This window comes from Mustela erminea, chromosome 1 (genome assembly GCF_009829155.1).
Source record: "Mustela erminea isolate mMusErm1 chromosome 1, mMusErm1.Pri, whole genome shotgun sequence".
NCBI classification, from domain to species: Eukaryota; Metazoa; Chordata; class Mammalia; order Carnivora; family Mustelidae; genus Mustela; species Mustela erminea.
Genome location: NC_045614.1, coordinates 57,568,585 through 57,584,797, shown reverse-complemented (window position 1 = coordinate 57,584,797; position 16,213 = coordinate 57,568,585). Strand labels below are relative to the sequence as shown.

Below are 16,213 nucleotides of genomic sequence, written 5' to 3'. Positions count from 1 at the left end.
CCTGCATTTGTAGTACCTAGGAGCCTTTTGTTTAAAGCCCTTTGATACGCATAACTGAGGGCCTATTCACAGGCCACATAAGTGTTCTTTCATAAGGTTGCATTTAGTTGCATTGATCTTGACTGCGCAAGTACAACGTGAAAATACTTGTATTCTAGGGAATTCAAACTAATTGCTGAAAGCCAATGAGAAGTTCCTGTAGCAAGGAAGGATTTGTTGTAAGACTTTTTTAAATGATTATTTTATTTATTGGAGGGGGCAGAGGGAGAGAATTCTGAAGCAGACTCCTCAGTGTGGAGGCTGACACTGAGCTCAGTCCCAAGAATTGGACACCCAACAACCAACTGAGCCACCCAGGAGCCTTGGTTTTAAGCAACTTTTTAAAAATCATTTTCAGATAGTAAGTAGTATATTGACTTGATAGGCCAGCTCTATAAAAAATGGGGTTTCTTTGGGATTTAGCAGCTTTCACTTTGGGTAAGAAACCAATTCCCCAATTCTTAAGGTCTGAGAGTCCTATGCCTGCCAGGTCGATAAAAGGGCAAGGATTTCTCCTACCAAGGGTTGAGGGGATGATGGAAGGATAAGTGGAGGTGCTGCAAGGAATTCTACATTGTCTAACATTTTCATCTTTGCATCCCTGTTAAGTTTTGCTGCCTTTTTGCTTGCTTCTACAATAATTTCTCAGCCTCTTGAAGCTGCTTCAACAGGAGTGGATCAGATGGAAATCTTGCCTACAAACTTACCTTGAAGAATCTAATAAAGAATAGTTAAAAGAATAATCCATACATTGAAGGGTACCTGGCTGGCTCATTAGAGCATGCAACTGTTGATCTTGGGGTCCTGAGTTCAAGCCCCACATAGGGCTTCGGAGGTTACTTTTTTGTTTTTGAAAGATTTTACTTACTCGTCAGAGTGCACGCACAAGCAGGCAGAGTGGCAGAGAGAGAAGCAGGCTCCCCGCTGAGCAAGGGGCCCGATACGGGACTCGATCCCAGGGCCCTGGGATCATGACCTGAGCCAAAGGCAGTGGCTTAATCAACTAAGCAACCCAGGCATCCCTGGAGGTTACATTTAAAAAAATAGGTCATGCTCTTGGGGTCCTGCACTGGGCATGGAGCGTGCTTAAAATGATCTACTTCAGGGTGGCTGGGTGGCTCAGTGGGTTAAAGCCTCTGCCTTCAGCTCAGGTCTTGATTCCAGGGTGCTGGGATTGAGCCCCACGTTGGGCTCTGCTCAGCGGGGAACCTGCTTCCCCCTCTCTGCCTACTTGGATTTCTGTCAAATAAAATCTTTTTAAAAAATTCTCTACCTGTGTCCCCATCCCCACCCCACTGCTCATGCATACACTCTGAAAATACTCAAATTGAGCATTCCATTTAACTTAGATGTGCATACTAAAGCTACATTATTAAGTTGGCTTTTTAAAAGATTTTATTTGAGAGAACATGAGCTAGGGGAGAGGCAGACTCCCTGCTGTGCAGGGGAACCCAGTGCAGGCCTCATTCCAGAACTCTGGGATGGTGACCTGAGCTGAAGGCAGACCCTTAAGCAACTGAGCCATCCAGGTGCTCCTGTTAAGTAGTAGTTTAAAATGTTAATTTCAGTGATCTTTGAAACTTAATTTTATTGAAGATTTAGAGTGAGCAAGGGTGGGGTCAGTGAAACTCTCAAGCAGGCTCCCCACTGAGCGCAAAACCCCAGATCCTGACCTGAGCCAGAATCGAGTTGGATACTTAACTGACTGAACCATCTAGGTGCCCCTGCTTTGACACTTCAAAGACAACTGAAAAGATTTCCTTCCTTTCTTTACAGTAGATAATAAAAAATTCCCTTCCCTATCCAATCAATGTGCTGTGTTACAATGAAGAATTAACAGCGATGGTGTTAATGTAGTGATACTGGTTTTAATTTGGGAGTTCATTGCTGCACTGTACTACAATGTACGGACATGTTTTTGATGAGTAGCATAGGACTTTGGGGAAGTTGGCTTCCAGAAAACATTTAGATTAAGGTATCTGGTACAGGTTCAGGTTCACTTGTAACCTTGTCTACTTAAAGTGCCAGAGGTAAAACCTTGAGGTTTGAGGGGAGTGAAGTTTATAGTGCATATTTGTCTTTTACCAGCTTTATCTGTTTTGGATGTGTTTGCCTTAATATGTATGAGTATTTTTTGTGATCATTGAAGTTAAACCTCCATGATACTGAAACTTCTTTAAATTGGGGGCATGTTTTTGTGGTAGGCTCTGGTATGTCATAGGAAGGATTAAACATTGCATTTCATGTGTGTAACCTGAAGTATTGGGGGCTCCTGTTTTGAGTCTTGGGTGCTTGATGTGAAGAGCAGGTAATTGCTGAAGCAGCAGAGAAGTGTGAATCTTAGCAACAGGCTTAACGGCTGGGAGCTAGTAACTTCTAGAATTAGACATGCAGCCATTTTGCTTTAATTTGTCTAGGTGGGTCCTGAGCGCGCTCTATTTTATAAGCTTCCAGATGATTCTCAGGTACCACTGGATTGAAAAACCATTGGTGTAAGTAACCAAGGTCATGGTCCTGGTGGTGCAGTTGGAATTTGAGAACTAGTCCTGTGCTTATGCTCTTAATTACACTGATTTGTGTGTAATTACCCTTTCTTGCTTGCTTTATTTTTTTTTTCTTTTTTTTTTTTAAAGATTTTATTTATTTATTTGACAGAGAGATCACAAGTAGGCAGAGAGGGGCGCCTGGGTGGCTCAGTGGGTTAAGCCGCTGCCTTCGGCTCAGGTCATGATCTCAGGATCCTGGGATCGAGTCCCGCGTCGGGCTCTCTGCTCAGCAGGGAGCCTGCTTCCTCCTCTCTCTCTCTCTGTCTGCCTCTCCATCTACTTGTGATCTCTGTCAAATAAATAAATAAAATCTTTAAAAAAAAAAAAAAAAACAAGTAGGCAGAGAGGCAGGCAGAGAGAGAGAGAGAGAGGAGGAAACAGGCTCCCTGCTGAGCAGAGAGCCCGATGCGGGACTCGATCCCACAACCCTGAGATCATGACCTGAGCCGAAGGCAGCGGCTTAACCCACTGAGCCACCCAGGCGCCCTCTTGCTTGCTTTAGAATGGAAAGAACATTCGTTACACATAACTGCTTCCCTTCTGTCCATTTTCAACCGCACAACAAACCTTTACAAGGAACTTAGCTGCTATCTATAATCTTCAAGTGTATGTTCTGATAGCAAGCTACAGTGTTTTACCTCCTAAGGTAGCTGTTACATATCCGAAGGCAAGGATAGTTGTAGTGTTTTCTTAAAAATAACAAGCCTGTCTTTTTTTACTTAATTACTTACTTTCACTTGTAAAAACATCCTTTCCTAAATGGGCCTGAAGAGATCAAGCAATTTCAAGTAGTTTGGATGTGTTTTCGTCTTGATCCTTCCTAGTTTTGGTTTCCAGCATTGAAGTTCTCATTGAGGTTACTCTGCAGCATGGCCCATGAACCAGGTCCTAGAATCTGCCTACTCTTGTCTCCCCAGAAAACATTGCTAACCAAACTTGGGCAGAAATAATTTGGTGGCGCAGAGAAGTCATTCAGTGAATGACCACTTGACTGGGATGGACTTCTTTCCTCAGTGCGGCTCCTTCATTGCTTTGCTTTCACAGAACAACCATCCTTTGCCCTTAGGTTCATTTCAAATATTCTTAGTTGCAGTTAGTATGTCCTCTTGTGTCCCCAATAATGAAAGTCATTGGAGATGTGTTATGACACTGGGACCTCAAAGTGGATGCAAGTGGGATGGAACCAGGGGGGCGGGGGGACAGTTACCTGGAAGGAGAATGGGGAACTCCAGTCCTTATGTCTACTACATTTATACTTCTTGGATCAGGCCACAAAACTGTAGGCAATAGGCACATGTACTTGATGTCTGATGCTTAGTTAACTGCACCTAACATTTATGAGGCAGTCCTATGTTGGAACTCTTAGGAGCTTGCTTGCTTGCCTTTTTTTTTTTTTTTTTTAAGATTTATTTATTTATTTGACAGCAATCAACAAGTAGGCAGAGAGGCAGGCTGAGAGCGGGCAGGGAAGCAGGCTCCCTGCCGAACAGAATCCAATGGGGGGCTCAATCCCAGGACTCTGGGATAACCTGAGCCGAAGGCAGAGGCTTTAACCCACTGAGCCACCAGGTGCCCCTCTCCGGAGCTTTCTAATCAAGAATTGATCATACCTGGTTGAGTGGTCAGAAGGCTTTTGGCTGATTTAAAGCTCCTTAGAGGAATGGCATTCATTCAGTGCTTGCAGGTGGTATTTTTAATTTGGAAAAGTCAGAAACTTTGTGCAAATTATATCGTGTAACACAGACAAGATGACACTCTTCAGGCTATTGCTGTTTGCTTGTCTGCTAATGTTTTGGAGTGATAGTTTCCACAGAGCAAACCCGAACTGATAGGGCAAGAGGTCAGAGTTATTTTTTCTGAGTAGGACAAAAATTTAGAGGCAAGATTTTTGTTTTTTTACATTTTTAAACCATACAGCTGAGGGCTGAAACAGAAGCAAAAAGTTACTTGTCACTGACTTTCAAACCTTTGCTGATTCTGTTGTGAATGGAAGAGAAAGTCAATTCACTCTAGTGGGTTTTGTGCCAAATTTCAGAATTAGATCAGTTCTCCTAGCTGCCAAGTTTATATCGACTTTGTACAAAATTGCTTCATTAACGGGTTTCTGAATCAGATCAGCCCAAAAAATGCCTTGGAGTTGGGATATTTGCAAAATATGGTAATGTATGGAGGAAACACAAATTTGATTTCATTTAACTTTTTCCTGCTGGGTCAGGATCCAGTGCTCTCTATATATTGCATTTGGTAATATCTCTTAAATCTTTTAGGTTGTCCATCCTTTTTGGAAAAGACAAGTTGAAGAATCTCTAATGACCTGCATTTGGTTGGTTGTATCCCTATAGTATTGTCTCATATGGTTTTACCTCCCAGAGTTTAGTGGTAGTCAGGTCTAGAAGCGTGATTACATTTTGATTATTTTTTTTAGGTTAGGTACATCGTAGGGGGTTTTGTATGTCCTGTTGCATCACATCAGGAGGGACATAATGTCAGGTTGCCTTACTTCTGGTGGTACTAGTCTTGATCCGTAGGTTGCGGTGATTTCAGTGTTTTCTATTATAAAGTCTTCCAATAGCCTTGCACCTCATGGTTTTAGCAGCCACAGATGATAACTAGATCTCTACCAATACCTCAGTTATAAAGAACAAATAGTTAAAGGACCTTAAATCCTTAAAAATGCAAGCCCAGGATAGAAGACCCCAGGAATTAATAGGTATGACTTCTAAATGCTGGCCAAGTTATATTTCACTTTATCCCCCAAAGTCTATTGGTACTGCAGTACCTGGGCCTCCAAAAACCTGATTTTAGCTGCAGAGCCTTGCCCATTTTAGGGACCATAGCATCATGTAACCATTATAGGCTGTGGTGTCAGACTTGACTGGAATGTCTGTTCCAATTTGAAACAGCAAGCAGTTCTAAGCTCTGGTTTCCTCAAATATAAAGTGAAGGAAAAAAACCCAAAACTTGTATTTCGCGGGATCACTGTGATGGATTACATAAAATGTTACTCATAAAGGGCCTACCACTTAACTGGAATAATAAATGGTACTTAACTGTTTTATGCAAACTTCCTACAGTGCCATCAGATTGTATGCCACCTTGAGAGGAATACCTCTCAGTATGTTTGGCAAGTCTGAGATAAGGCCTGGTTGAACCAGATCAGGGATACCTTTAATGCATGCCATTAACTCCAGAGCCTTTGGAAGGCAGCAGATGGTGATGTGAATGAAGCTGGTCAGCTGGGAGATGGAGGAGGTGGTGCTATAGAGAACTGGAGAAGAGCCCACATCCCTCTGAGGACAATAGCTACTCGGCTTCTCTTAATTGAGAGATTGTCTAATGCTTTCATGCATGGAGGAGCAGTCTACTATTTTGAACTTTGTGTAATGCATACTCTGTTAAACCTGAGGAACATTTTGAAAATCAGTTTTCCTTAGGCATTTTGATCTTGATTCTAAATTTGTTCTAAATTTAAACTTTGATTACAAATTTAATCTGGCTTTGAAAATTGGAAACACTACAAATACAGTGGTTTTAAATTTTGTTTATAACTGTAGAATGTTCTGCCTTTGTGACGCCATCCTAATGATTAGGTACCCCAGGATTTTATAATTCTACCATATTCCATTTTTATACTTGTTCTGGAGTGTAAACACTCTCAGACCCAAGAGAAAAAGGATACCATCTCATCTCGGGTTATCAGCATGGGAGTTTCTGGTATTTTGGGCTGGTTAGCCCTAGATTAGGACACAGAAGTCCAAAGGTGATTAAAGTCTGAGATGTTGCGAGTGAGCTTGAATCCTCTTTTGTAACAGTTTCTCCTAGTATGGTCATTCAGCAACAGGTCTCCCAATCCCTATATTTTAAGCACATTTAAAAATGTTTGGACCCTTTCTTCTAGAAACAAAGTGTTCTTGAAATATTTTTTTATTAGGCTGCAGGTGTTGATCGGACCTTTCTATTCTTTGTATAGTTTATAAATTTTCTGGATTGTTTAGCTGATTTTGGACATTTTTATTCGTGCTCACTTTGGCAGCTCATATAAAGTGGACATTTTTATTCAATTTTTTGCAGGTGAAAAGTACACTTACTAAGAATAATCTGGGGATGCCTGGGTGGCTCAGTCGGTTGGTGTCTGCCTTCGCCTCAGGTCATGATCCCAGGGACCTGGGATAGAGTTCCCCATTGGGCTCCCTGCTCAGTGGGGAGCCTACTTCTCCCTCTGCCTGCTTTGCCTGCTGCTTCCCTGCTTATGCTCTCTGACAAATAAATAAAATCCTTTAAAAAAATACATTTATATAATAAGTACTTTCTGTAACAAGAAGTTCCCTTAGCAGAACTCCTTCATGTTTATATCTTTGCAACTAATTTTTAACTAACTTTTAACTGTAACTTTTAACTTTTTTTTAAAAGATTTTATTTATTTATTTGACAGACAGAGATCACAAGTAGGCAGAGAGGCAGGCAGAGAGAGAGGAGGAGGAAGCAGGCTCCCTGCAGAGCAGAGAGCCCGATGTGGGACTCGATCCCAGGACCCTGAGATCATGACCTGAGTCGAAGGCAGAGGCTTTAACCCACTGAGCCACCCAGGCACCCTAACTTTTAACTTTTCTTAGCAATAGTATGAACTCATGGGCTTTTACAAATTCCTTTTTTTTTTTTTTTTAAGATTTTACTTATTAGAGGGTGGGGGAAGGGCCGGTGGGAGATGGGGAGAGAATCTCAACCTGAGTGGGGAGCCCAAGGTCGGGCCTGATCTTAAAACCCTGAGATCATGGCCTGAGGTGAAACCAGAAGTCCAAGGTTCACCCGACTATGCCACCCAGGCACCCCTCATTTTTACTATTTTATGCTCATATTGTCACATCTTATTTTCTGCTAAGGACAGAATTCTACAGGATCCATTCAAGGGTTTTCTTGACCCTGGACAAGGACTCAATCACTGTGTTAGTTACCTGTTGATGATGTAACTTCATCACATCCCAAAAGAACCTTGGCCATGTATAGTAACATTCACAGGTGATGGGAATTAGGACATGTACACTTTGGCAGGGTATTATTCTTCCTTAGTCTGGACTCTGGCCCCTAAAGATTTCACAGCCATCTCACATGCAGAATGCATTCATTTCATCCCAGCGTCACCCCAAGTGTCAACCACTACACACTACCAAAGCAACATTTCTAAGTCTTGGATCCAAAGTCCCAAGTCTCATTGTCTAAATCAGGTATAGGTGAGGGGCGTCTGGGTTGCTCAGTGGGTTAAAGCCTCTGCCTTCAGCTCGGGTTGTGATCCTGGGGTCCTAGGTTCGAGCCTGTCATCAGGCTTTCTGCTCAGTGGGGAGCCTGCTTCCCTCTACCTCTCTCTGCCTGCCTCTCTGCCTACATGTGATCTCTGCCAGGTACATAAGTTTTTACAAAAAATAATCCAATCAATCAGGTATAGGTGAGAGCTAGATATGATCTATCCTGGGGTGAAATTCCTCCCCAACTGTGGTTTGGTTTTAAGTTATCTTCTCCCAAAAGTCAATGGTAATAAAGGTATAGAACATTAGTAACAGATAAGGCCCTTTAAAATGGGAGGAACTAGAAGGGAAAAGGGAGTCACTGGTCTCAATTAAAAAATCTAGCTGGGCAAACAGTATCAGGTTTAATGGTTGAGGATATTCTCCAGGCTCAAGCTGACCTCCCGGAGCCAACCCCTTTTCTTTTTTTCTTTTTAACAGAATGAGCACAAGCAGGGGGAGCGACAGGCAGAGGGAGAAGCAGACTCTGTGTTGAGCAAGGAGCCCAATGCGGGACTAGATCCCAGGACCCCAGGATCATGACCTGAGCCAATGGTAGATGCTGAGCCAAGGGTAGATGCTTAACTGACTGAGCCACCCAGGCGTCCCAGTATAGCTGAGTAGATTTATCAGCTTGTTTCCTCCATATAAAATTTTGGGAATTCAACAGCCTTTTTTCATTTTGTTCTTTTTCTGTCCATTGGAGTCCAAGCTGGTAGTACAACCTTATGGGTCTTCTGTGTTTGTCATGGGAATTCCCTTCATCAGACAAGAGGCTCCTCCACAGAACTTTCCTGGATAATTCCATCTCTGTCCTGGGTTCTGCTGCAATGATTGAAAGGATTCAGGGGTCACACACCTAATCTCTTACCCTATCTCCAAAGTGGATGAATATTCTGACCTTTTGATCATTCTAAGGCAATAGAAAAAGGTGGTTCAACCACACCCTTAGCTTTTTCTCCAGAGCAAACTTTCCAGTGAACCTCCTAATTTTAGCATCTTTTGTAGTATGGATAGGCTAAGATTTTCTCAAGTCATCAAGTTCAGGATCTGTTTTAACAGTACTTCCTTAGGTTATCTCTTTGCTCTTGCATTTTACTATAAGCATCAAAAAAGAAACCAAAACCCCTCTTAGCTAAATATCCAAGTTTGTCATATACAAATTCCACCTTCCACATAACTAGTCTACAACTCAGCTACATATAGGGATTTCTATCATATAGGGATTTCCCTTTTTTCCAGTTTTTTAAAAAAAGATTTTATTTATTCATTTGACAGAGATCACAAATAGGCAGAGAGGCACGCAGAGAGAGAGGGGGGAAGCAGGCTCCCCACGGAGCAGAAAGCCTGATGCGGGGCTCCATCCCAGGATCATGACCTGAGCCTGAATGCAGTCTTTAACCCGCTGAGCCACCCAGGCGTCCCTTTTCCAATTTCTGATAACATTCCCCATTTCCTTCTGAGCCCTCACCAGCAGTGCTTTTAGTGTCCGTATTTCTATTTATGTGTTCTCTAAGACACAGATTTTCTCTGTTGAGCTCTTCACTTCCTTCTGAGTCCTCACTAGCAGAGTTGTTATTATCCATGCTTGTACTAACCATTTGCAGAAAGCATTCTAGGTTTTTCCTATCATCCCCATAATCCCTCCAGCCTTTGTCAATTGCCCAGTTCCAAACCACTTGTAGATTTTAACATGCACTGACCTAACATTAGGATTTTTTTTTTTTTAATTTGACAGAGAGATCACAAGTAGGCAGAGACAGGCGGCAGCAGGGGGCGGGGGGAAGCAGGCTCTCTGCTGAGCAGAGAGCTCAATTCAGGGCTCGATCCCAGGACCCTGAGATCATGACCTGAGCTGAAGGCAGAGGCTTTAACCCACTGAGCCACCCAGGCGCCCCTAACATTAGGATTTTTAAATAAAGATTTTATGTATTTATTTGACAGGGAACAGCAAAAAAGCGAGAGAGGGAACACAAGCAGGGGGAGTGGGAGAGGGAGAACCAAGCTTACTGGGGAGCCGGGAGCCTGATGTGGGGCCCTGGGATCATGAACCGAGCGAAATGCAAACGCTTAATGACTGAGCCCCTAACATTAGGCACCCTTAACATTAGGATGTTTTACTTGCATTTTTCTTTAAGTAGGCTCCACACTCAGCGTGGAGCCCAATGCAGGGCTTGAACTCAAGACCCTGAGAGCTAGATGCTTAACCAATTCAGCCACCCAGGGTTTTCACCTGTATTGACAGTTACCGAGCACGAAGAAGGGTTTAGTGTTGCCTCATATCAGGATTTCTGTGTGAGATTTTCCGGTTCTTCACGACGGAAGTCAAAACCAACCCTGTAGGCCCAATTCAGCCTGCTGGTCAGTTTACAGTTGTTCTGTAGATTAGTGATGTGATCTAATGATAGGTCTCAACTGTAGATGCATAGATAAGTAAGATATTTAGGATTGACACTGGGATGTAACTACAGAAAATCTTAGCAATACAACAGGCTGTTCAGATTTACAGGGTGGCTGAGAAACAATGTAAGTTGGGGCTGTTGGCACACCAAAAAAGGCAGTATAGTGCTAGTGTCTCTGTTGCTTTACTCATTTGGCTGTCCTATCTCACGAGCCAGACCTTTGGGGCAGAGATAAAAAACAAAACAAGATAAGATTCCAATAGGGCAAAGCCTGTAAATCTTAAATTCAGTTATTTAAAGGTCATCAGAGAGACGCCTGCGTGGCTCAGTTGGTTGGTTAAGTGACTGCCTTCAGCTCAGGTCATGATCCCAGGGTCCTGGGACCCGGCCCCTCAGCGGGTTCCCTGCTCAGCTGGGAGCCTGCTTCTTCCTCTCCCATTTCCCCTGCTTGTGCTCGTTCTGACAAATAGATTCTAAAAAAAAAAAAAAAAAAAAGCAGGCCAAAAGAGATTTTACAGAGTCCCTGAGGCTGGACCAGCTGACTACATAGACTTCGGTAAGGCCACATAATAGATGTGACTTGCAGATCATGGGGTTTTTGGTTTTAAAATAATTGAGTACTTTACATAGATCTGTTCTGAGCACCTTATATATCGTTGCTTCTTTTAACAACTCTAAAGCAAATGCCCCAATATCATGAATGAGGAAAAATGAAAATAGAAAGGTAAATACTATTATGGCCAATTTCACAGACTAGAAATTAAACACAGAGGTTAAGTCATCTAAGGCTGTCTAAATTGTCTCAAATGAGGAAGGCATAAACGAGATTAGTTGGGTAGCAAAATGAAGGAAGGGTGCTGCGGGCAGAAGGAACAATATGGGCAGACAGGACCAGTGTGCACAGAGAAAGAAAGGACATTAGCAGACTGTGGCAGGATGAATGGTATCATCAGAATGCTCTTAGTTTACCGTAAGTCCGACTCTTACTGGTTTCTACACTAAAAAGAGTTTATTGGTCTATATAAGTGAAGACTGAGCCGTGGGCTTGAGGCCTTATTCAGCAACTCACTTAGGTCCCCAAATACTGAGTCTTGTCTTGGGAGTCCTTGAGTGGCTGACAGCAGCTCTGGTATTACGTTTGTTCTGACATCCACCCAGCACTGCAAGCTAAGTCTGGAGACTCACTCTGGGTCAGCCTGGGTCTTAAGCCCACCACTCAATCAATATTCATAGGGAGATGACATGGATTGTTTAGCTTAACCTAGACTTCTTATTCTGTTCTTAAAGCTGGGAATGTAGTTTCCTTCCCCTGAACCCTAAGATTCCCAAATGGAGTTCAGGTAAGTGGGTAGGCAGAACGAATGCTGGAAGGACAATCAATATAGGTAATGACTTATGAATCCTGTTTCATAAGACCTCTGCATCCTAGTGTCAGGGATTTAATGGGTAAAGATACAGAAGTCTGAGAAACTTCTGTCTCAGAAAAACTCATTTGAGTGAGGAATGACCTTGCTTGTTTGGGATCAACAAGCTTTGTTATGTGTTACTTATGGTAAAGGTTAATAAAGGCAATAAAAGACCCCCCAAATGCAGCAGCTTAAACAAGACGATGTTTATTTTTCTCTCATTCTACAGAGCTAGATATTCCACAGCTGGAAGGTGGCTCTGGCATCCTCACAATTCTTCCATTTCTGAGTTCAAGGTGGCTGTTGCCATACTCGCCTCTCAGCAGGGAAGGGAAAGGGCAAAGGGAAAGGCATGCCCATATGTTTCATGACACTGCCTAAGTGGCAACACAATCCTCTCATTCAATTCCCATTGACTATTATATAATCACAAATCCATAACTAGCTGCCAGAAACGTGGGAAGGTGGAGTCTGGTTGGATGGCCAAACGCCCACCTGAAACTTTTAAGGAGACAACTTGTCCTTACCATGGTTCAGGCATGAGATTCTGGTGTCTACTCTTCCAAGTACTTGTCCTGCCTGATCCTGAACCACAAGTTAGCTGCCTTCCCCTCCGCCTCCCCCCGCGGACTTGTGTCTCAAGTTGGAGCCGAAGTGCTCACCATTGGTTAGGTCTTCTGGCAGAGAAAGGCACTGAAAAGGGAGAGCTGCTGTTACTGGCTTAATTTGCTACCTTCCTTCCCCTGAATTCCACACCACAGCTCTGGACACCATACGGGAGGAGCCCCCAGAACCATACCCACCCATCAAGTGGCCTCTCCCGTGTTCCTGGGTCCTTGTCTAACGATCATCTTATCGTAGCAGTAAGCTCATCACACACTGACCGCCTCTCTCTGGTAGTGCTACCCATACGACCTCTCTAACCAACCTCCTTCTCCGAGTAGGTAGCTTTTTCTTCCCCGGTCCTTACATTTTTTACTTTAAAAGAAAGTGACTTCAAGTACCGGTCCAGCTCTGATAAGGCCCGCGATTCCAGAAGAGCTTGGGAAAAGGCCGCACGCAAATGACAGGAAAACGCGAAGGAATTAACGAAGCGCGGCCAGTTCGAACTCCTGGAGAGCACTCGCTCAGCTCTACCCGAAGAGGCGTTTCAGCGCCCGCTAGCTGGAGTCTGCGCCTTCCACTTCTGGAGCTGCCTACCCTCTTTTGCGCAGGCTGGGAGGACTTCGTTCGGAGGCATGAGGATGAGCGATTTCCACAAGGGCACACTTGCTCTCACCAAAAGAAGCAGAAAGGCGGACGGAGGGATGCGACCTACAGTACCAACACCAAACAGCTCAGTCTCAGTAGCAGCAGATATCGCCGGCTTCCGCAATACCAATAATTAACGCGAGAAAATTTGCACTTGTTATCGCGAGATCAAAACCAGGGGGCTAAGCCAACCATATCAGTCTCACTACGCAAGCGCAATTTTGCCAACACCCGTCCCGCCCATTTTTCGTGCGCCTGTATTGGTGCAACCTCCAGACTCCTGGAGAGGACCAGCCTTACAGGAGCGCGCTCACTTTTCCTCCTCCCCTTGTCAATTCTTCAACTTCACTTCCGGCTCCCCACTTCCGGTCCTTCCCTTTTACCCTTCCGACAGAAAAATTGGTAGTGCGATCGCCTAGGGTATTTCTGTTCCTGTTAGGGTCTCCCTCGCGGGAGGCGGTGAAGCTCCGGGGGCTGGGGCCACGCGGCCCCAAGGCGGCACCCTCGCTCAACCATGGTGAGTTGGGTGGGTGCGTGATGAAGGGGGCGAGCGGGCGGGCTGTGAGGGTTCCCGGCCTCATTCGGGGTGCTCGTGGTGTAGGCCCGCGCAGCCGGGCATCACTGCAGGCTTCAGGCTCCTGGGCTACCTGTAACTTGGGTTTTTTCCTCCGTGCTTCAGCTGTCAGAAGTTGGGGGAGGAAACGGGAACCTCGGGAGCGGAGGAGTTCTCTTTTCCGATAGTGTTTTCATGTCGATCAAGCACTTTAAGTTACCGCTCGGGAAAAGTAAGGCATAGAGAGGCGCAAGGACCGGCCCCAAGTCACGGTGCCCGGCATGGGCCCACTTGTTTGTCCCCAAGTCTCATACGGGAGATGAACAGCGGTTGTGACAGTATGTTTCTGGGTTGTTTGATTTATGTGTTCCCGGTCTCTCCCACGAGATACAAACTTCACGAGGTCAGGGTTTTTTCACCATTGCTTTCTTAATGTCTAAAACGGCATCTGGCACGTTGTGGGTGTTCAGTAATGATTGAACGGATGATATAGTGTTATTGCGTGAGGATGTGATCTCTCTGGTCTGGAGTGGTCTGTTGGCTTCTCCATTCGTTCAGTAGCGCTCACGACGAGTAAATGTGAGAATGCACATCGCGCTGGTACGAAAAAGTTGCTCAGGGGCGCCTGGGTGGCTCAGTGGGTTAAAGCCTCTGCCTTCGGCTCAGGTCCTGATCCCAGTGGGATCGAGCCCCGCGTCGGACTCTCTGCTCAGCGGAGAGCCTGCTTCTTCCTCTCTTTCTCTCTGCCTGCCTCTCTGCCTACTTGCTATCTCTGTCTGTCAAATAAATAAAATAAAATCTTTAAAAAAAAAAAAAGAAAGAAAAAGTTGCTCATACGTCTTGGAAACCATAATATTTTCATTAAGTGAAGCCCCCCCCCCCCCGTAAGAACCACTCTACGCAGTAATAAGGTTGTAGATGTATTTATTGCAAGCTCTTGTAGATTAATGAGCCCAAGATCCGAAGAAGAAGAGAAATCAGTGGGCCAGAAGCAGCCCTTTTGGCACATACCTCAATATTATCAAAGCCATCTATGAAAAACCCACCGCAAATACCATTCTCAATGGAGAAAAACTGAAAGCTTTTCCGCTAAGGTCAGGAACATTGCAGGGATGTCCATTATCACCACTGCTATTCAACATAGTACTAGAAGTTCTAGCCTCAGCAATCAGACAACAAAAGGAAATTAAAGGCATCCAAATTGGCAAAGAAGAAGCCAAACTGTCACTCTTCGCATATGATATGATACTATATGTGGAAAACCCAAAAGACTCCACTCCAAAACTGCTAGAACTTGTACAGGAATTCAGTAAAGTGTCAGGATATAAAATCAATGCACAGAAATCAGTTGCATTTCTCTACACCAACAACAGGACAGAAGAAAGAGAAATTAAGGAGTCAGTCCCATTTACAATTGCACCCAAAACTATAAGATACCTGGGAATAAACCTAACCAAAGAGACTAAGAATCTATACTCAGAAAACTATAAAGTACTCATGAAAGAAATTGAGGAAGACACAAAGAAATGGAAAAATGTTCCATGCTCATGGATTGGAAGAACAAATATTGTGAAAATGTCTATGCTACCTAAAGCAATCTACACATTTAATGAAATTCCTATCAAAATACCATCCATTTTTTCAAAGAAATGGAATAAATAATCCTAAAATTTATATGGAACCAGAAAAGACCTCGAATAGCCAAAGGAATATTGAAAAAGAAAGCCAAAGTTGGTGGCATCACAATTCCGGACTTCAAGCTCTATTACAAAGCTGTCGTCATCAAGACAGCATGGTACCGGCACAAAAACAGACACATAGATCAATGGAACAGAATAGAGAGCCCAGAAATAGACCCTCAACTATATGGTCAACTAATCTTCGACAAAGCAGGAAAGAATGTCCAATGGAAAAAAGACAGTCTCTTCAATAAATGGTGTTGGGAAAATTGGACAGCCACATGCAGAAAAATGAAATTGGACCATTTCCTTACACCACACATGAAAATAGACTTAAAATGGATGAAGGACCTCAGTGTGAGAAAGGAATCCATCAAAATCCTTGAGGAGAACACAGGCAGCAACCTCTTCAACCTCAGCTGCAGCAACTTCTTCCTAGGAACATCACCAAAGACAAGGGAAGCAAGGGCAAAGATGAACTATTGGGACTTCATCAAGATCAAAAGATTTTGCACAGCAGAGGAAACAATTAACAAAACCAAAAGACAGCTGACAGAATGGGAGAAGATATTTGCAAACGACATATCAGATAAAGGGCTAGTGTCCAAAATCTATAAAGAACTTAGCAAACTCAACACCCAAAGAACAAATAATCCAATCAAGAAATGGGAAGAAGACATGAACAGACATTTCTGCAAAGAAGACATCCAGATGGCCAACAGACACATGAAAAAATGCTCCTTATCACTCAACATCAGGGAAATACAAATCAAAACCACAATGAGATATCACCTCACACCAGTCAGAATGGCTAAAATCAACAAGTCAGGAAATGACAGATGCTGGCGAGGATGCAGAGAAAGGGGAACCCTCCTACACTGTTGGTGGGAATACAAGCTGGTGCAGCCACTCTGGAAAACAGCATGGAGGTTCCTCAAAATGTTAAAAATAGAACTACCCTGTGACCCAGCAATTGCACTACTCAGTATTTACCCTAAAGATACAAACATAGTGATCCGAAGGGGCACGTTCACCCGAATGTTTATAGCAGCAATGAC

The 16,213-nt window shown here is 43.8% G+C and overlaps 1 protein-coding gene across 1 annotated transcript in view; it reads left to right on the top strand.

Moving 5' to 3' along the window:
- The first annotated feature begins 13,208 nt into the window (after window positions 1-13,208).
- Window positions 13,209-16,213, top strand: part of ISY1 (ISY1 splicing factor homolog) — a 28,697-nt gene continuing 25,692 nt past the window's right edge. Inside the window, exon 1 of the mRNA XM_032334247.1 lies at window positions 13,209-13,440. Within this exon, the coding sequence (XP_032190138.1) occupies window positions 13,438-13,440 (3 nt within the window). The 5' untranslated portion in view covers window positions 13,209-13,437. The remainder of the gene's footprint in view (window positions 13,441-16,213) is intronic.